This window comes from Nomascus leucogenys, chromosome 23 (genome assembly GCF_006542625.1).
Source record: "Nomascus leucogenys isolate Asia chromosome 23, Asia_NLE_v1, whole genome shotgun sequence".
Classification (NCBI taxonomy): Eukaryota; Metazoa; Chordata; class Mammalia; order Primates; family Hylobatidae; genus Nomascus; species Nomascus leucogenys.
Genome location: NC_044403.1, coordinates 32,445,122 through 32,467,100, shown reverse-complemented (window position 1 = coordinate 32,467,100; position 21,979 = coordinate 32,445,122). Strand labels below are relative to the sequence as shown.

The 21,979-nt window shown below is 44.4% G+C and overlaps 1 protein-coding gene and 1 long non-coding RNA gene across 2 annotated transcripts in view; both read right to left on the bottom strand.

Moving 5' to 3' along the window:
• The window catches only part of SLC6A13 (solute carrier family 6 member 13), a 40,613-nt gene extending 18,997 nt beyond the window's left edge, over positions 1 to 21,616 (bottom strand). Inside the window, exons 1-4 of the mRNA XM_030804647.1 lie at positions 21,339 to 21,616; positions 18,540 to 18,746; positions 3,743 to 3,877; positions 2,678 to 2,818 (exon numbers count right to left, since the gene is read on the bottom strand). Of these exons, the coding sequence (XP_030660507.1) occupies positions 2,678 to 2,818; positions 3,743 to 3,877; positions 18,540 to 18,746; positions 21,339 to 21,399 (544 nt within the window). The 5' untranslated portion in view covers positions 21,400 to 21,616. The remainder of the gene's footprint in view (positions 1 to 2,677; positions 2,819 to 3,742; positions 3,878 to 18,539; positions 18,747 to 21,338) is intronic.
• LOC105738883 lies at positions 12,556 to 16,409 on the bottom strand. The gene is made up of 3 exons (XR_001114737.2): positions 16,381 to 16,409; positions 15,566 to 15,744; positions 12,556 to 12,841 (listed from the first exon to the last, which is right to left on the bottom strand). It is a non-coding gene; the product is annotated as an uncharacterized LOC105738883 (long non-coding RNA).
• Positions 21,617 to 21,979: the final 363 nt, after the last annotated feature.

Genomic DNA, 21,979 nt, shown 5'->3' with positions numbered 1-21,979 from the left:
CCCAGAATTGTCCCAGAGACCCCCAGGCAATCCACAGGAAGATGGGCCTAATGATGCCCTGAAGCAAGAGCTCTAGGCCACCAAAAATTGACAAAATTGTTTCAAGAGGGACTCCACTGAGATCTGGATAAAATCTTTACTATCTGACAGGCTGGTTGTCAAGGGTGGTTTCAGTACACATGGATATTTAAAAAAATAAAAAGGAAGAAAAGAAAATATATATAAAGCTAGAGAAGTACAATAAAACAGATTTTTTTTGGAGACCAAGTCTTTCTCTATTACCCAGGCTGGAGTGCAGTGGCACAATCTTGGCTCACTGCAACCTCCACCTCCCAGGCTCAAGCAATCCTCCTGTCTCAGCCTCCCAAGTAGCTAGGGCCATGGGTGTGCATGACCGACCCTGGCAAATTTTTTGTATTTTTAGTAGAGATGGGGTTTCACCATCTTGCCCAGGCTGGTCTCGAACTCCTGAGCTGAGGCAGCCCACTGGCTTCGGCCTCCCAAAGTGCTGGGATTACAGGTGTGAGCCACCGCCCCCAGACTAATTACAATAAAACAGCTCTTTAAACCTTGATTCATTCAATCAATATTTTTGAGTGCTTATGATGGAGCCAGCACTGTGCTAGGCACAGAAGCTGTGGAGATAAAGACAGCTTTTCTGCCCTCACGATCTTGATGACTAGTGGGAAAACCAAGTCAACAAACAGATGAAAAGTGAGGGAAGTGCAGCCGCAGGGCCGGGGCCGGTGCGGGTGCTACCAGACACATTTAACAAGAACCTAATCCAATCTTGGGGTGTTGGAGGAGGTACCCCCAAGGTTTACTTTCCCTTTGAAAAATAATGGTGGAATGGAGGTGGTGGCAGTGATGCACAAAGATGTGCCTGGAAGGGGAGCATCATGCACAAGGCAAGAGAGGTAAAGGTGAGGTGGTGACACAGACAGGAGTCAGGTCATGAAGGGATGAAGAATATCATGCTAACCATGCAAAAATGCTTTTCCGGGCAAGTAAAGGATTCAAACTCCAGTTCAGAATTGAGGAACTTATCTAAGCCAGAAAGAATTGGGCCGGGCACAGTGGCTCACGCCTGTAATCCCAGCACTTTGGGAGGCTGAGGCAGGTGGATCACAAGGTCAGGAGTTCAAGACCAGCCTGGCCAAAATGGTGAAACCCTGTCTCTACTAAAAATACAAAAATTAGCTGGGCGTGTTGGCAGGTGCCTGTAATCCCAGCTACTTGGGAGGCTGAAGCAGAGAATTGCTTGAACCTGGGGGGTGGAGGATGCGCCTCCTGATCCCTGCTGAGATGGCGCCACTGCACTCCAGCCTGGGCAACAGAGTGAGACTCCATCTCAAAAAAATAAAAATAAAACAGATGAAAAAGAAAGAAAGAATTAATCATGGCTAGCCCACTTCAAAGGGCTAGGGCCTCGTTGACTGGCACCGGAAGATATTTGCACAAGGAGAGAGGGATGTGCCAGGAATCCAAGCAGAACAGCGTCCACTGTGCTCTCCAGCCATGCCGTCCAATAGGGCAGCCACGAGCCACCTGTGGCTGTTTGAGTTAACATTCAATGCAAATGCTAAAGTGCTGTTCCTCAGACCACTTGCCACATTTCAGGTGCCCAATAACCACATATAGGAGTCACTCCAACCCTACGCTTGTTCAGTGGGACTGCCCGTAAAAGGTAAATAAATACATACCCACATGTAGCTGGTATTAATAGCTACCATATTGGATAGCGCAAAGAGCATTTTCATCATTACAGACAGTTCTTTTGGACAGCATTGCCCTAGATATTTTTGTTGTTGTTGTTACTTTCTATACGTTAGACTCAGTAGTTCTATGGCCATGGGTGGCTCAGGTAGTCGTATAAGCACAGGAGAAATTGCAGATATGCAGCACATAGCAACGTTTCAGTCAACAGTGGATCACCTATATGGCAGTGTTCCCACGTGATTATAAAATACTGCACATTTACTGTACCGTTTCTATGTTTCACTATGTTTAGATACACAGACACTTACCATTGTGCTACAAGTACCTACAGTGTTCAGTACAGTGTTATAGCATACAGCCCAGGTGTGTGATGGGCTGGGCCATGTGGGCGTGTGCAGGTGCACTCTGTGATGTTCATCCAAGGACGAAATTGCCAACAATGCATTTCTCAGAGTGTACCCCTGTCATTAAGTGACACGTGACTGTAATTGCTGTTATAAATCACAGCAGACCCTTGAACAACATGGATCTGAACTGTGCGGGTCCACTTACACGTGGATTTTCTCCCGCCTCTGCCACCCCTGACAAGCAAGTCCAGATGAATTGCAAGTTTGAAAGATCTAAAATGTACCGGAAAGAAGATACGAGAAACAAATGAATGAACAAAACATATATCCATATATCGAACTAACCATATTTCAAATTGATTTAAGAAAATGGCTAAACAACATAAAAGTGGTCAGTTCTCACTGAATATGTTAATTTTTTCTTTAAAAAGTTCCTGACATTTTGCCTGTGATGCTGGTGAATTCTTGATCTTATTCTTGACATAAGTTCTCCACGGTCGACTTGGGTGATTTCTGGTGTGTCCGTGTTAAGGTGGGATAAAGGGACAGTCCCACTTCCGGTGAATGTGACAGAACAAGAGGAGGAGTGGACCCTTGGGTGAGGACCATACCTGTGTTCCACGCGTGGTGGCAGCCGCCCCAGGGCAGGTCGATGGTGAAGCTGCTGAAGAGGTAGAAAAGGGCCCAGGCCAACACGATGATGTAGTAGACATTGAGGAGGATGACGATCATCTGGGAGGCATAGCCGATGCCTGCGGGGAAACTGCAGAATTGGGCTAGGAACGGTGGACAGTGGTGGCACCTGTAATTTCAGCTATGCGGGACGCTGAGGTGAGAGGATTGTCTGAGGCCGGGAGTTCAATTTACCACTGAGGAAAACTGCTATGATTGTAACTCCCTGTGAATCTATAATTATTTCAAAATAAAAACGTAAAGAAAATCCTATATATGGAGAAATAATGAAATTAAATACTGTACATTTTAAATACTTGTGTCAAGATAGAACTTTTTTTTTTTTTTTTTTGAGATGGAGTTTTGCTCTTGTCGCCCAGGCTGGAGTGCAGTGGCGCAATCTCGGCTCGCTGCAACCTCCGCCTCCCAGGTTCAAGAGAGTCTCCTGCCTCAGCCTCCTGAGTAGCTGGGATTACAGGTGCCCACCACCATGCCTGGCTAATGTTTTGTATTTTTTGTATTTTTGTATTTTAGTTTCACCATGTTGACCAGGCTGGTCTTGAACTCCTGACCTCAGGTGATCCACCCATCTCAGCCTCCCAAAGTGCTGGGATTACAGGCATGGGCCACCATGCCTGGCCAAGATAGAACTATTAATGAAATAATGTTTTCTCATTTAAAGTTCTCTTTTAAAATATTTTATAATTGATTTAAATATGTCTTAAAATACAACATTGTTATGTATTTAAAACATATAGCTAAAGTAGCTTTGCACTCTTCTTACTTAACGTAAAGCCTCTGCCCATCCTCACTGCTGTTTCTCGCCCATTCTCTGATAGATCAGCTGACTAGCTCAGTATGCAGCCCACAAACCAAGGGGGTTTAGCATAGAGACTCGGGGTCTTATCTTAACCTCAGAACTGCTACTAATCACTCAAGTCATTCCCAACAAGGTTTATAACCACTAATGTAGATGCTTTGGAATCAGGTACAGAGCTACTCACCCTCAAAGATGGGGCAGATCTTCCTCCAGGCTGTGACGCCTCCCTGGCTAGTGTACTGGCCTAGTGCTGTCTCCAGAAGGAAGACAGGAATGCCACAGGTAAAGAGGAAGACGAGGTAGGGGATGAAGAAGGCACCTGTGGTTAGAAAACAGGCTGTTCGTTTCCTGGGACTATTCTCCTCATGGTCTGCATTCACCTCCTCCCATTACCTACCCATACTGCCAGTCAGAATCTCAGAGGTACAGAACATGCAAAACTGCAGGAGACAGCTGTCTAGATGTTTGCAACATAGCAGAGATCAAGAGTCACCACGTTACCTAAGATCTGCACAGCCTCTTGCCTTTTGTCACTGCAAAGTTTCCGTCTATACCTATTAAAGTTTGTTCCCCACTGAACAATTACTGCTAACCACATAACTTGTGGCAATAACAAGGAGCTTGTTAAATAATGGATGTCTAGGAGCATTGGCACAGCCCACAGTCTATATTCCTTTTCAAAGAAAGCATTGCTGTTAATGTCAGGTAGTCTTTTAGTAGGCTGAAATCAGATGCCCTTTCAGTCACTGTTACGGTTTGAATATATCCCCTAAAGTTCGTGTGTTGGAAACTTAATTCACTATACAACAGTGTTGAGACATGGAGCCTCATAAGATGTAAGTCATGAGGGCTCTGCCCTCATGAATGGATTAATGTTATTACTGTGAGAATGTGTTTGTTATAAAAATGAGTTTGGGCCAGGCACGGTGGCTCACGCCTGTAATCCCAGCACTTTGGGAGGCTGAGGTGGGAGGATCGCTTGAGCCCAGGACTTCAAGACCAGCCTGGGCATCATGGGAAAACTCTGTCTCTAAAGGAAATACAAAAAATTATCTGGGCATGGCTGTGTGTGCCTGTAATCCCAGCTACTTGGGAGGCTGAGGTGGGAGGATTGATTAAACCCGGGAGTTTGAGGCTGCAGTGAGCTGTGATTGTGCCACTGCCCTCCCTCCAGCCTGGGTGACAGAGCAAGACCCTGTCCAAAAAAAAAAAAAAAAAAAAAGTGTATTTGGCTGTCTTTTACATGAATATTCTCTTGCCTTTCTGCCTTCTGCCATGGGATGACACAAAGAAGAAGGCCCTCACCAGAGGTGGACTGCTTGCCCTGGACTTCCCAACCTCCAAAACTATAAGAAATAAATGTCTGTTCCTTATAAATTACCCATCTCAGGTGTTGTGTTGTAGCAACACAAAATGAACTAAGCTAGTAATCTGTCTCCTTCTGTTTTTATAAGCATTGGCGGAGACAAGACTACTGATGCCAGATATACTGGTATTTTCTCTACCGTGGACCTGTCATCTGCTGGCAAAGTGGACAGGACAGTTCATAGGACATAGAGTACCAGAGAAGAGAGAACTGCACAGACAGGAAAATCTGCTTATCTGCAGAGGGTCCCCCTCAAGCTGAGTACTAGTCAGTGCATATGTGTGAGAACACTGAGGTGAGGGAAAGAACCATTCAAAATGATTAAAAGTAATGGTGCTCACATACTGCCAGAGTAAATAATCTCAAGACTCACCAGGCATTAGGCAGAGTGTGCAGAAGGGCATTTCCTCAGTGATGGGGAAGAATTATCCCTAGACTGAGCACACTTCTAGTCCCACCTAACAAATCTTAAAAGCAAGACGTAAAAAGAGCAAGTAACTTCACTGGTCCAAGAACAGAGCTCAAGAATATTTACAGAAATACGAAACTGGCCGGGTGCAGTGGCTCACGTCTGTAATCCCAGCACTTCAGGAGGCTGAGGCGGACAGATCACGAGGTCAGGAGTTCACGACCAGCCTGGCCAACATAGTGAAACCCTGTCTCTACTAAAAATACAAAAATTAGCCTGGCGTGGTGGCACGCACCTGTAGTTCCAGCTACTTGGGAGGCTGAGGCAGGAGAATTGCTTGAACCTGGGAGGCAGAGGTTGCAGTGAGCCGAGATCATGCCACTGCACTCCAGCCTGGGCAACAGAGTGGGACTCCATCTCAAAAAAAAAAAAAGGCAGGGTGCTGTGGCTTACGCCTGTAATCCCAGCACTCTGGGAGACCGAGGCAGGTGGATCACTAGGTCAAGAGATCGAGACCATCCTGGCCAACATGATGAAACCACATCTGTAGTAAAAATACAAAAATTGGCCGGGCACGGTGGCTCAAGCCTGTAATCCCAGCACTTTGGGAGGCTGAGGCGGGTGGATCACGAGGTCAGGAGATCGAGACCATCACGGCTAACACGGTGAAACCCCATCTCTACTAAAAATACAAAAAAATTAGCCGGGTGTGGTGGCAGGTGCCTGTAGTCCCAGCTACTTGGGAGGCTGAGGCAGGAGAATGCTGTGAACCCAGGAGGCGGAGGTTGCAGTGAGCGGAGATCGCGCCACTGCACTCCAGCCTGGGCAACAGAGCAAGACTCCATCTCAAAAGATAAAAATAAAAATAAATAAATAAATAAATAAAATACAAAAATTAGCTGGGCATGGTGGCATGCGCCTGTGGTCCCAGCTACTTGGGAGGCTGAGTCAGGAGAATTGCTTGAACCCGGGACGTGGAGGTTGCAGTGAACCGAGATCACTCCACTGCACTCCAGCCTGGCGACAGAGTGAGACTCTGTCTCAAAAATTAATTAATTAATTAATTATCCAGCAACCCATAAAGCAAAAATATTACCTGGACTGGTATTCAATCAAAAATTACCAGGAAAGCAAAGAATCAGGAAAATGTTACTCATAGCAAGGAGATTGAACCTGACACATAATTTACAAAGATGTTAGAATTGGCAGATGAGAACATTTAAAAGTTACTATAACTGTATTGCAAGTGTTCCAAAAGTTAGGGATATAAAAGATATTGAAAAAGACCCAAATAAAACTTCTGAACATGAACACTACAGTGTGTGAGATTTAAAGAAATACGTTGGATGGGATTAATGTTAGTAGGCAGAGCAGAAGAAAAGATTAGTGAACTCGAACCATAGTAGAAGGTATCCAAAATAAAACACAGAGAGAAAAAAGAAAATTTTTTCCGGGCGTGGTAGCTCATGCCTGTAATCCCCGCATTTTGGGAAGCCGAGGCAGGTGGATCACCTGAGGTCAGGAGTTCAAGACCAGCCTGGCCAACATGGTGAAACCCTGTCTCTACTAAAAGTACAAAAATTAGCTGGGTGTGGTGGTGCATGCCTGTAATTCCAGCTACTTGGGAGGCTGAGGCAGGAGAATCACTTGAACCTGGGAGGTGGAGTTTGCAGTGAGCTGAGATCATACCACTGCACTCCAGCCTGGGTGACAGAGCGAGACTCCATCTCAAAAAAAAAAGAAAGAAAGAAAAGAAAAAAGAAATTTTTTTAAAAAAAGAGCAGGTGTGCCTAAGTGGTGAGACAGCTTCAAAAAGCTTAACGTAATGGGAGTCTGTGAAAGAAAGAAAAGGGTGAGAAAAAGCTTACAGAAATAACAGCTGAAAATTTTACAAATTTTATGAAAACTATAAACCTAAAGATCCAAAAAGTTCAACAAACACCAAGATAAAAAAAAATGAAAAAAACTAGTCCAAGGTGCATCATAATCACATTACTTAAACCAGAATATGGAGCTTTTAAGAGAAAACCTTAAAAGTCACCAGAGAAAAAGGACACATATGTACAGACAAACAAAGATAAGAATAACATCAAATTTCTCATTTAAAACAATGCAGAAGAGAAGACAGTGATAAGGAAGCACATTTGCTAAAGTAATAAATGAGGGGGAAAAAAAAGCTGTCAACCTGGAATTCTATACCCAGCAATAATACTGTTCAAAAATGAAAGTGAAATAACTGTTTCTTAAGACATGCAAAACCTGAAAGGATCTATCACAAGCAGAACTGAACTATAAGAAATGTTGAAGAAACTCCTTCAGGGAGAGTGAAATGATATTACCAGATAGAAATATGAATCTATACAAAGTAATAAAAAGCTTTAGAAATAGTAATTACATAGATAAACATATAGAATGTTTTTCTTATTATTCAAATTTTTTTAAAAGATAATTGACTGGTTAAACAAAAATAAAAACAATGTAATATGGATTTTATAACATATGAAAATGTATAACAAGAGCACAAAGGTCAGGAGAAAAGAAATGAAATTGTAATATTTTAACGTTCTTATATATAAAGTGGTACATTATCACTTGAAGATAAACTGTGATAAGTTAAAGATGTATACTACAAAGTTTAAAACACTCACTAAAATAACACAACAAAGTTACAGCTAATAAGCCAACAAAAAGAAGAAAGCTAACAATGGAATTAAAAAAATATTCAATTATTCCAAAAAAAAGCAGGAGGAGAGGGAAGGGGGAAATGAATAACTGATAGGACAAATAGAAAACAAATAATAAGATGATAGAGTTAAACCTAATTATATGGATAATCATATTAAATGCAAATGGTCTAAATATCCCAAATAAAAGGCAGAGATTGTTAGACTGGCTTTTAAAAAACTGACAAGACTCAACTATATGCTGCCTTAAGAAAATGCACTTTGAATAAAAAAGACATGAAGATGTTAAAAGTAAAAGGACAGAAAGATACACCATGCTGGGAGGCTGAGGCAGGAGAATGGCATGAACCCCGGTGGGTGGAGCATGCCATGAGCCGAGATTGCACCACTGCACTCCAGCCTGGGCAAAAGCGAGACTCCGTCTCAAAAAAAAAAAGAAAGAAAGAAAGAAAGATATACCATGCTAACACCACTCAAAATAAATCTGCAAAGTTTATCTTAATGTCACACAAAGTAAATTTCAGAGCAAAGAATATTACCAAGGGTAAAGAAGGTCATTTCATAATGATTAAAGGGTCGATTAATCAAGAGGGTCAATTAATCAATCAGTATTTCAAGTGCATATTCACCTAATAAGAGCTTCAAAATACATGAAGCAAAAACTGACAGAACTACAAAGAGAAATATATAAACTAATTCCTGATAAATGTTAAAAACTTTAACAGCCCTCTCTCAATAATTTATAGAATAAGCATACAGGAAATCAGTACGGATATAAAAGATTTGAAAATTATATCAACCAGCTCAACTTAGTCGACATTTATTGAACATTCTACCCAACAGTCCAACAGCAGAATATACATTAGTTTCAGGTGAACATGAAGTATTCCGCCAAGATAGGCCCATATCCTGGACCAGAGATCAAATCTCAGTAAGTTTAAAAGGATCCAAGTAATACAAAATCGGTTCTCTGACTAAATTAGAAATCTATCAGAGAAAGACATTTGGAAAATTTCCACCTATTTGGAAATTAGGTAACACATTTCTAAATAGCCTGTGGCTCTACTGAAGTAATCAAAAGAGAAATTAGAAAGTATCTTGAACGGAATGAAATGAAACCCAGTATCATAATTTGTGGCATGCTGCTAAAGCAGTACTTAGGAGATTTACTAAATGATAAAAGAAGAAAAGTTTCAGGCCGGGCGCGGTGGCTCACGCCTGTAATCCCAGCACTTTGGGAGGCCGAGGCAGGCGGATCACAAGGTCAGGAGATCAAGACCATCCTGGCTAACATGGTGAAACCCCATCTCTACCAAAAATACAAAAAATTAGCCGGGCGAGGTGGCGGACGCCTGTAGTCCCAGCTACTCGGAGAGGCTGAGGCAGGAGAATGGCGTGAACCCGGGAGGTGGAGCTTGCAGTGAGCCGAGATTGCACCACTGCACTCCAGCCTGGGCGACAGCGAGACTCCGTCTCAAAAAAAAAAAAAAAAAAAAAAAAAGAAAAGTTTCAAGTCAATTACCTCAGCTTCCACCTTAAGAAATGAGAAATCATTGCTGAAATGAGGGTGTAGTTAGAAAAAAAAGAAAGAAAGAAATGAGAAGGATAAGAGCAAATGGAAGCCAAAGTAAGTCAAAGGAAATAAAAATCAGAGTGGAAATCAATAAAATGGAAAACAGGAAAACAACAGAGAAAATCCATGAACCAAAAGCTGGTTCTTTGAGATAATAAAATTGATAAAATTTTAGAAGACACAAATTCTCAGCATGACAAATGAGAGGTATCATCAGTAAAGATTCTATAGATATTAAAACAATAATAAGAAAATATACGAACAACTTTATGCCAGTAAGTGCAACAATTTAGGTAAAATAAAAAAATTCTCAAAAAACATAACTCAAAGAGAAACAGTCTGAATAGCCCTATAACTATTAAGGAAAATTCGTTTTTGGTTTAAACCCATCCCACAAAAATTTCCAGGCTCAAATGACTTCAGTGGTGAATCCTCCAAATATTTAAGGAAGAAATAACAGCAATTCTACACCAACTCTTCCAAAAAATTGAAAAGATGGAATGCTTACCCAACCAATTTTATAAAGTGAGCACTACCCTGATAATAAAAGCAGACAAATACATTATAAGAAAAGAAAGTTAAAGATCAACATATTTCATGAACATAAATGCCAAAATTCTAAATGATTTTAGGAAATCAAATCTAACAATATGTTAATAGGACAATATATTATATAGTAATGTTTATCCCAGGGATACAAAGTGGGTTTAACATTTTAAGAAATCAACATAGTGTTGTAGTCTCCAGCTCTTAAAATAAATGGATAAATAAATAAATAATGTGACTCATCCTGTTAACAAATTACAAAAGAAAAAGTATATGATCATTTCATAGGTACAGTAAAGTATTTGACTGAATCCAACAGTCATTCCTAATAAAAACTCCCAGTAATGATGAGGAGAAGAGAACTTCCTCAACTTGATAGACGGCATCTGCAAAAAAACCCTACAGCTAACATCATACTTAATAGTAAAAGACTGCAAAGATTGAGAATAAAACAAGTGTCTATTCTTACTACTTCTATTCAATACTGTACTGGAGATTCTAGCCATAGAATCTTGCCAATAAGGCAAGATAAGGAAATAAAGTTTATTCTGATTTAAAAGGAAAAAATAACACTGCTTTATTCTCTGAAGACATGATATTCTACATTGAAAATCCTTTGGAATGCACACAAAAAAAAACCTATTAGAACCAATCAGTAAGGTTCAAACAGTCCAGGTGCAGTGACTCATGCCTGTAATCCCAGCACTCTGGGAGGCCAAGGCTGGAGGATTGCTTGAGCCCAGGAGTTTGAGGTCAGCCTAGGCAACATAGTGAGACCTCGTCTCTACCAAAAAAAAAAAAAGTTCTTAATTTTCCAGGCATGGTGGCACATCCCTATAGTCGCAGCTACTTTTGGGAGGCTGTGGTGGGAAGATCATTTGAGCTCAGAAGGTCAAGGATGCAGTGAGCCGTGACTGCACCACTGCACTTCGGCCTGGGCGAGAGAGTGAGATCCCATCTCAAAAAAAGAAAACGAAAATTACAAAACACAGAATGAAAAAAAAAAGTATTTGTAAAATGCATGTCTGATAAAGGACTTGTGTGTTAGAATATATGAAGACAGCTCAATAACAAAGGATACTGATACGTGAAAACTATAAATGAAACTCTAAATAATTATGCTGTATCATAATTATCAACATACTGTATGATTCCACTTATATAATATTCTAAGAAATGCAAACTAAAGTATAGTGGTATCACAATTATAATTATCAACACACTGTATGATTCCATTTATATAATATTCTAAGAAAAGCAAACTAGTTTAGTTTGCATTTAGCATAATTATTGATTGCAGTGGGATGCGACGGCAGGAGTAAAGTTGGGAGGAAGGAATTAGAAAGAGACAAGAGTAACTGTTTTGGAAGTGATGGACATGTTTGTTATCTCAATTGTGGCAGTGGTTTCATGCATATATACATATGTCAAAATTCATCAAATTGTACACTTTAAATATGTGTGGTCTATTGTAAGTTAATGAGGAACCCAGTTCTCCAGTTCTTCACCTTCCACTTCTCAAGGTTGTAATCTACACATCCATAATTCAGGTACTAACAGGGACTTGATTATGAGGACAAAGAAGGAAAGGTAGCAAACAATTCAGCCTAAGAAGTCCATAAATCAGTCCAAGGTTTGCTGAGCAGGAAGGAAAACGGGAATGCAGAACCCAGCAGCTGACAGGAACAGTCACTGTGGAGAGCCCAGTGCAGCAAGAAACAGCTATGGGCCCAGCCCAAGCCCCTTCCCATATTCACGCTGCCTGCTCTTTCCCCATAAACCAAGCCAGTGTTTAACTCTGGGCCCCGTGGTCAGCTGCTCCCACCTCCTTCCTCTGCCTCGTTGAGCACCTCGGCAGCCTGCCAAGAGGGCCAAAGTCCACACCTGCAAGGAGGGGCTACAGGCCGTAGAAGTGTGAGAGGGGTCGGGGTGGGAGGGAGCCAAGCGGGGCCAGGTACAGACTGAGGAGTCTTGAAGGGCATTCTGCCTCTTCCCCTCCGCAGGCACCACCATCAAAAGATGAAGTTAGTCCTGGGGATGGGGGGTGGAGTTCACAGTTACCTGCACCCCCATATCATGCATACTAGTCTCCTCAAAAATTCTAAAATGTGCTGGCATTTTCTCCGTGAGATGGGAGAGACCACATCCCCATCCCAGAAAGCAGCCACTCTCTTGGCCCCCCTTCTCAAAAGGAGCACGTTCTGTGGTGTCACTTGTAACGTTCCAGCCGATTTCTTACGGCATAAACTGACGATCTTTCACTTGAGCGACAGAAGAGCGAGGAGCTTCCGTGAGGAGTTATGTGCTGTCCTCGGCATGAGCCTGACCAACAGTGAGCCCTGAGTCATTAACTACGCTTGGTAACACACTGCTACATACTGCCAAATTCACCATTACTTTTATATGAACACATGAACACTGCTTCTTATTTCTCTTTATTCTCTGCTATCTATAAACAGCATAAGGCTGATGGTTTTCCTTGCTGCCAAGGGAATCCTCTTTTTGTGGGCATCCCCGTGCACCTTTACAGGCTGGAGCTGAGGGATCCTTCCCCTCCAGGCCCTTCTGTGTGCCTCCTGTCGTGGCCTCACATGGGGACTCCAGTCCCAAGTTAATTCTGGGTGTTGAGCAACTCTGCCCGCAGCCAGGGTCCAGGCAGTTGGTGAGGTCTCAGCTGAAGGCCCGTGTTCTGAAGCACCCAGGACCTAGGTATTGGAAGACTGAGGCTCTGAAGAGGAGTTGGAGGGGACAGGGAGGAAGTCCTCACAAAAGATGGTATCCAGCTGGTGTCCTGAGACTAGTGGAAAACTTAAAGATTCTTGGCATGGGTAACTTCTGCCCTGAGTGAAATTTCAGCAACCTGGACTTAGAAATTAAGTGAAAATGTTGGCAGACGGTTCTTTCATCTGGGCTGAGATAGGCAGGAAGGCGATTTAAATTCCCCGCTGGCTACGGACAGTCCTATGACCAGAACCCTCTCCCCCTACCTCCTTCCCACGTCACGCCTCCTGTGTTATCCAGCATCTCCTCGTCCCATGACTGGAACTGTAACTGGGCAGGCCCTAGTAGAAAATCATATTTGCTTTCCCTCCTGGCAGCTGAGGGTGGAGGGCTGGAGGAATAGTTCAAATGTACAGCTTCTTCAGCCGCCTCGCCAGCTCAGCACCCCATCCCCGAGGCGTCTGGCCATTGGCACACTATCACTGCTATGCAGGACTCACATGGCCTCCTTCCGCCCAGAAGGGAAATACACAAGCAGGGGGTGCATTTTACCTACTCCCACATTTTGCCCCAATAACCCACATTTACTGTTTCCAATTCTTTTCTCCCATCTCCCCCATTATCTTAAATCCATTTCAATCAGTCATTGCCCCCAGCCCTCCACTGTAACCGCTCTTATCAAGGTCATCAATGACTTCCCAGCTGCTAAAACCAACAATCAATTTCCTTTCCTCATTTTTTTAAACCTATCTGCAGCCTTTGCTGCAGTTAATCTCTCCCTTCTCCCTGATATAATTTCTTCACTTGACTTTCCAAAACACTTCATTCTCTTGGTTTTCATCCTGCTTTACCAGTTTCTCATTTTCTGTCTCCTCTGCTGGTTTCCCATCTTCTCCCAGACCCACTAAAGGTCCTGACTTCTTTTCTTATACCATCAAAATGCTAATGATCCCCAAATACACACTTCCAGCCAGATCTCTCTCACAAACCCCAAACTGACATTCTATTGCCCACTTGCCATTTCCACGTGGACATCTAATAGATACCTCAACTCAACTTTCCCAAAATTCACCCCCTCACTTTCCCTTCAAAACTTGCTCCTCTGGGGCTAGGCACAGTGGCTTATGCCTGTAATCCCAGCACTTTGGGAGGCTGAGGTAGGCAGATCACTTGAGGCCAGGGGTTTGAGACCAGCCTGGCCAACATGGCGAAACCCCATCTCTATTAAAAGCAACAACAACAAAAACAAAACCTTGCTCCCTTCATGGCCTTCCACATCTCAGTGAATGGCAGCTCCTTCCTTCCAGTCACTCAGGTGAAAACTCTTGGATTGCTTAGATGGGTGCCAGCAGTGGAGGGGATGAGAAGTGGTCGGGTCCTGCACATCTCATCTTGGCGGGGAGGGGGGCTCTAGTCCCAGGCATTCGGGTGCTGAGTTACTCACTCTGCCAGCAACCAGGGTCCAGGGAGCTGGAGAGGTCCTGAAGCTCCCAGGACCTGGGTGTTTGGGTAGAGTCAAGAGTTATGAGAGGTGGAGAGAATTAAGGATGACTCCAGATTCTTGCCTTATAACTGGTCAGCTTCTGCCCTCACTCCCCTATACTTAGTTCTCAACATAGCAGCTAGAGAGATTATTTTAAAATGTAAGATAACTAGCCAGGTGCAGTGGCTCACGCCTGTAATCCCAGCACTTTGGGAGGCCAAGGTGGGCGGATCACCTGAAGTCAGGAGTTCAAGACCAGCCTGGCCAACATGGCAAAACCTCGTCTCAACTAAAAATACAGAAACTGGCTGGGCGTGGTGGCGCACACCTGTAGTCCCAGCTACTGGGGAGGCTGAGGCCGGAGAATCACTTGAACCCAGTAGGTAGAGGTTGCAGTGAGCTGAGATCACACCACTGCACTCCAGCCTGGGTGACAGAGCAAGACTCCATCTGGGAGGGGGGGAAATAATTTAAGATTACTGCTGCCCAAAACCCTGCCCTGCATCTGACTGTCACTAGAGCAAAAGCTGAAGTCTGAGGGTGGCCAACCTGACATACCTGATCTGCCGCTCTCCCTGTTCCCAGCCCATTTACTTCCCTGACCTTACCTTCTATTCACTTGCCCAGCTCCAGGCTTGAGTCCTCCTCAAACAAGCCAGCCAGACTCTTGCTTTGTTTCAACCTTTGTTTCCTCTGCCTAGAGGAAAGCACTTTCACCCAACCCCATGATATCCACATGGCCAATTCTCTCACTCCTGGCAAGGCTTTGCTCACATGCTCTCAATGACCACCCTTTTAAAAATTGCCGCCACCCACACCCACACTCCTGATCCCCTTTACCCAGCTCTCCTTGTTCTTTTCCTATAGCACTCATTAATTCTGGAATGCTATCTAATTAACTCATTTATCCCATTTATTGTGTAGTGTCTGTCTCCCTCCTCTAGAATGTATGCCCTATGAGAACAGGGAATTGGTCCGTTTTGTTTATAGATGTATCCCAACCACCTAGAACAATTCCTGGCTTATGCCACGTGCTCAGTGTTTGCTGGTGAATGACACAGGCTCAGGGCTTGGCTGAGTATGTGCCGAGGCAACGGACAGAGACAGGAAATTCTAAAGCCATTAGGACGAAGCAGGTGCTTGGGGGTGGATCAGCTGCAGGTCCTGGACAGCAGGGAGATTATTTACCTAGGAGACGATGGAGGGGGGCATCCCTCTCACTCACCTCCCTAAAAGCGTCCCTGTTGCTTCCGATTTCAGATGGGCTTCTTTGTATCCCTTTCTCAGCTTCCCTGCCTTTTGACTACAGTTTTCAGCTGTTTGCCCTGTGGTCTATCATAGCCTTGCCTCAGCCCTTTCCCTGCTCTGGAACTCATTTCAAATTAGATCTACCAAATGTTGACGCTGGAAGAAACCAAAGAAGATGTCACTTACATTTTTAGTTTGGAACTAAAATTGTGCTTTGAGGACTTCTTCATCCCTGAGCTTCTCAGTAACAAATACTACAATGAATCAAATTCCCTGATTGCCCTCCCCCTCCCTGCCAAGCACAAGAGTGGCTACTTGGAGCTACGAATTTAAAGAAAGGGCCCAGCAGCAGGCCAGTAGGGTACATTATGAAGGATGGCACAGCCTGGAGTATCCCAGCATCCTCTCCAGGGCTTGCTCAGAACACTCTTCCCATGCCCAGGAGCCCAGGCCCCAATCTGAGACTGGTGAGTTCAAATAAAAGCACTAAACCAAGAGGAAAGGGGTCCAACCAATCTACAGGGTCTCCATTCTCCCCAGCCTCCTTCCCACATCAGCAGCAAAGGGTCCTTTCAGGAAGAGGCAGCAGTCTCTTCTTTGACAAAGAGACAGGAGGATGACAAGATGAAGTTTAAGGGCCCATTCTCTGTAGGAGTTTGCTTTGCCTGGGAGGTGAGAGGAGTTAACTGTTGACAGAAAGGTTAAACTGCTGAGAACACCAAAAAAAACAGAAAAACAGGCAGGTCCAGTTTCCTCTACTTAACCACACACATACTTGATCAGCCTGCTTACCTTGGCAAAGGAGCCATTTCACTAACCCAGCCAGTGGCCCTGGGTGACTCATGCCCTCCAGAGCAAACCTGGGCCCCTGCCTGCATCTCCCCAGTCCCTCAGAACACTCCCCTCCAGCTGCTGTCATCCATCAGCGAACAGTGAAGAGGAGTGCTCAGGCCCTGTGTTTGATAAGGGAAGAAGTTATGGGTAGGTAGTGTAAGGGTTAAACAAAGAGAACTTGACTGGATGGCAGGACTCCCAAACATGTCAGGACTCTCCACCAGAATCAGCGTGCTGGAAGGCAGGCTCTACCCAAGGAGAAGGAGACAACAGCCGCCGCCCTGCTGCCTCCACCTCCCCACACAGGACCCATGTGAACGACCAAGGGCTGTGCGTGCTCTTTTCCCCTCGGGCCTGCGTTCCCACACAAGACACAGTCAACACGTTCCCAGGCCCACACAGACTCACCACACAGCCCTGGGACCCAAACATTGCCAGACAAAGGACCGGGGAGAGTCCCTCATCCCCCGCGCTCCAGTCACTGCTCCCCTCCACTTTCCTGTCAGCCCAGTGGTTTGCATTAGACCTGGAAGGCAATCTCTCCCACCTCTTCGTGCCATTCCTGCTAATTCCCAGGCCAACCTTTACCCAATTCCAGAGAGGCTTGGGGAAAGCTGCTCACCTCCTAATCTCTCTGCCATGTGAGGAGCTAAGCTGGTTACCAGGTTCCAGACCCAGGGTCCCAATGCCAGATTAGTCCCCAAGCCTCCAGCTTTTGCCCTGGGCCAGCTCCATCTCTCCTGATTCTCCAAAGGGAGGGTACTCAGGCCTAAATTCCTAAACAAGCACGTGGAGCATTCGGCACTAGGTAAAAAGTGGGTAGACCTTCCCTCTTCCCTCACAGTGCAAACGGAGCAAAGTCCTATGATTTCAGGCCACTGGCCAGAAATTCCTAGGAAGAAGGGACACATCAGCCCATTTTCATCCCTCTGGAAACATACAAGTTAACTTCCAACCCAGGGACAATCCCCAGTTGCCACAGACCTGGGAACCAGACTCCATGGGCCCAGGGCATCTCTCGTGTTCTCCCCCAGTTCCCACACCTCCCCTCTGTATTGAACACTTTCTCTCTCTAAAATCACTGTGAGACTCAAGCTGGATGCACTCAGCAGCTCTTACTCACCTGCAAAAGGATAGGTGTTGCTTTAAAGGACCTCAAATCCTGTAGCCCATGAACTTATCACTCCTCTCATCATTTTCCCTGGTGACCTACCTCTGTATTCCACATTCCTCCAGGCCCGGCTGCAGTCTCACTACAAAATCAGACCTGGGAGCCCCAATCCTATACCCTTTACCCATAAGCAAGGAGACATTCCTAACCCACTGGTCACCCAGAACCCTCCAGTACTTGGGAAATCCCTCTGGGGCTTCCCACAGAGATACAAAATTCCTTGAATGTGGGTTAGTGGTTGCAAAATTTCTGTCACTGCTGTGGGGATAGCAGAGTTACCCTAGGGGGCTGAAAGAGAAGGGAAAGAGAAGCCAATGATGACGTAGTAAAGAGCTGGAGGTAATGCTCCCCCTACAACATGCACACATTTGTGCTGTGAAATTGTTAAAAACAGAGCCTATACTAGAAGGGGTTGGGTAATGGATGGCTTAGGGAACCTCACCGTGCCAGCACAGTAGGAAAAAGACACAAGGCCAAGGCTGGGGAATCTTAAGACCACAGAACTGTTTGGTATCAACATCATCAGCAGCAAAGCTACTATTTATTACGTTCTTTACACACATTGTCTCTAATCCTTACAATGACCTTGAAAGGCAGGCATTGTTATCTCAATTTGCAGGAGCGGCAATTGATGCTCTGAGAGCTTAAGTAACTTGTCCAAGATCACACAGAGTGTAAGAAGCAGAGCCAGAATCCAAACTCTCATCCACCTGGTTCCAGCTTGTGCTCATATTTCTACGATGCCACGTTACAATAGAAAGAGCCCTGGGACAGTCACGTAACTTTTCTGGGTCTTAGTCTCTTACAGAGAGTCCTTAATGACCTCTAAGCGTCCTCCTACCTCCAGAATTCTATACATCTATGCGACTCCCCAGAGGGGCCATAAGCGCAGGAGATGGAAGTATCCTCCTTCCAGGAGTGGGTGGGGTGGCACAAGGGCTCTCACCTCCCCCATTTTTGTAGCAGAGATAGGGAAACCTCCAGACGTTGCCTAAGCCAATGATCTCCCCAGCCACTGACAGCACAAACTCCATCTTGTTGTTCCAGTGCCCCCGCTCCAGGGTGCCATCTTCCTCCTTCTTTTCCATGACTGGATACACTGGTTTTGTCTCTCCATTACTGGTTGTGCCTGAGACCCTGCTATCCATCCCACCTGGAAAACAAGTGGGATGCTATGTTACTGTTGGGAACCCCAGAAGGAAACCCCTCCTCCTCCTTTTACCAACAAATCCATAAGGGAATGAACGCACTGGAAGAGGTGAATTTCTATTCCCTTCCCTGTAGACCACGTCCTCCTTAGCATTTCTCATTGGTAGAAGCTGGGTGACAGCTACTGAAAATATATATTCCTTTCCTGTTTCAGGAAGAAAGTGTTGGTACTGATGGACAGCCTTTGCTTCCACTATAAGGCCCTCTTGGGTTGAGGACTGTAGACATGGAGGAGTTCACGGGCTGCTGTGCTGTCTAAATTCTCCCTGCCGCCCTACAGTCAGCCTCATCGGGATTAGCATGTGCTTCAGTCTCTTTACTCTGTATGCTGGGACACGTTGAAAGGATGGGATTTTACATGTCCTGAAAGCCACCAATTTCCCTTGCAGGAATTTACGCTAAGGAAATAATTGTGATTGTGAGTGAAAGGTGTAGCATTAGGATATTTATTGTTCATAACAGCGAAAAATCAGAAAGTACATAAATTGTCAAAAATGGTAGATATGTTGATAAATTATGTCACATTCATATAATGGACTACTATATATAATCATTAAAACCTGTGTTACAGAAACAAGTATATCAGCACAAAAGGATGCTCGCAATATATAGTAAAAAACAGTACATACAATATGATCATGCTTGACAAATATTTTATAAAGTATTTATAGGCACTGAAGGATTAGGGTAGCCACCAAAATGTTTTTCTTTCAGCAGTTGGGTTATAGGAACATTTCCTTATCTATATTTTCTACATTTACATCAAAAAATGTGTTTTACTTTTGTAACATAAAAATAAAAGCCAGTTTAAAAAAAAATCCTGTCAAAGGATGGGGAGAGGTTGAGTGGGACCAGGAATTGTGAATCAGATGAGGTGGTCTAAGTACTCCTTCTATGTCTCTCTGAAATCGGCGTAAGGGAGAGATTTACTATGCACTCTTTTTCTTTTTTGGTGATGACAAATTAGGAGTCTGTGACAGTAGAGAAGGTGACATAAATGAAAAATCGCAGTTTTAACCGTTCACTGTCAGAAATGGCCCATTCCAGACCGCTCTTGGGATTGAGGATGACTGGATGTGGCCCACACTTAGTTAGCAACTACTATAGACTAGGCACTTCACATACATTCTTTTCATTTAATTCTCACAACAATCCTGAGATGTAAGCATTATTACCTCCACATTATAAATAAGGAAGTTGCAGCTCAGAGAGGTTAAATAATGTGACTGCTGCTGCCATATAGCTAGTAACTTGCACACTCTGCCCCTGCTCTTTCAGTTCCATCCCTTTGATTACAGTGGCTGCCTAGGTTCACTGGCGTGTCTACTAAAAGCATCTTCTAATGACTCTGCCTTGATTTTGCAGAGTGGCCTCTTTTCTGGAGAAGTAGGCAGATGGATTTCTTTCTATGCCTCAAGCAAAGTTCGTGTTAACAGAACTTTCTCAGCAGTAACCTCTTCTGGCCACAGACTCTCCTTTGGCTCTGACCCAGAAAGTTAGAAAGTCAGTGAACAGGCTGGGCGCCATGGCTCACGCCTGTAATCCCAGCACTTGGGAGGCCGAGGCGGGTGGATCACCTGAGGTCAGGAGTTTGAGACCAGCCCGGCCAACATGGTGAAATCCCATCTCTACGAAAAGTACAAAAATTAGCCGGGCATGGTGGCAGGCACCTGTAATCCCAGCTACTCAGGAGGTTGAGGCAGGAGAATCACTTGAAACCAGGAGGCGGAGGTTGCAGTGAGCCGGGACCATGCCACTGCACTCCAGCCTGGGCAACAAAGCGAGACTCCGTCTCAAAAAAAAAAAAAAAAAAAAAAAAGTCAGGGAACAGCAGGCATCTATGTTTATTTGATAAATTAGGGAATGAGCTCCTTTCTACAAAGGAGAAACTCAAGTAACTGGTCCCAAGAGGGCTCCTCAGTCCTTTTGGGAAGATTGTCTAAGGTACTGACTGTGCTGGCCTCCCCTCCCTTTACCAGCTGATGGATCTCTCCCAGTGATGGAAAGCCTTCCCTTCTCCACCCTCCCAGACCCTAGGAGAAACAGTAGCCCTTTCCTGGCTCCCTTAGCCTTATTAGAGCTGCTTCTCAGAGGTAGCATGTTGTGTCTGAAAGGCCATGAGCTATAGAGTCAGATGAGGCCAGGTTCAAACATTAGTTTTTTCTCATAACAATGTCTGACTTCAGAGAAGTTAATGAATGACTCTGAGCCTTAGTTTGTTCATCTGTAAAAGTGGGGATGACAGATAGGATATACTTAGCTGCAAGAATTAAATGAGGAAATATACATATGTATACACACTTAATAGAATAACAGGTACTCAAATTTTTGTTTTCTTTCAGTCCTGTCAAAGAGTTGATCATTGTTCTCTGTTCTCATAGAAGACAGACTTTGTTTTCTTGGACTTAAATCCAGTTGTCTTTCCTCTCAATCTAGGGCTCTCTCTTTCCAAATCACATTGTCACTTAAGTCAACAGCCACCCAAGTTTCAGAAAGTCAAGAAAATAGCATATCATCTTTGCATTTGCACACATACATGTCAGAAGCATATTTTCTATGCGAGGGTAAGAAAAACATCCTTTGGTTGTAAGTCCCATGGATCCCACCAACCTGCAGTCTGAGATGCAGAAATAGAAAAAAAAGAGAAGAAAACATTTCGAACCTTAGTGAAGTTGCTGCCAGAGGTCCAGTCGGGAGAAGAATTATCTAAGGGGGAAGGGGAAGGTGCTGGCTATTTAAAGTGTGGTTCCAGAACGCCTCTGTGGCACTTGTAATTCTAAACTTGGCCCAGCCCACATTCCACCCTTGTGCCTCCCCCTCCCCTTTTCTCCCCTCCCCTCCCCTCCCCTCGGCCACCGGACAACCCACACATGAGTGATTTTGCAGTCTGGGGAGTGTGCACGCCCTGGCAGGTTGGGCCAGTTGCTGGTGAGCTTATGAAGCACGATGTCTTCCCCGGAGCTCATGTGCGCTTCCCATCTGGTGAGCTCAGGGTCTCTCTGGAGGGATCCTGCCTCCCACCCCTGTCTCCAACACAAGTGCTCCTATAAATCCATCAAGAATAGGTATCCCTTTGGTCAGGTGCTGTGTAGATTAATTTAAAAATACATTTATCTTACCGTTTCGCAGCTTGCAATGTGGAATGGACGATGATTTAGAACAAAGATACATAGATGC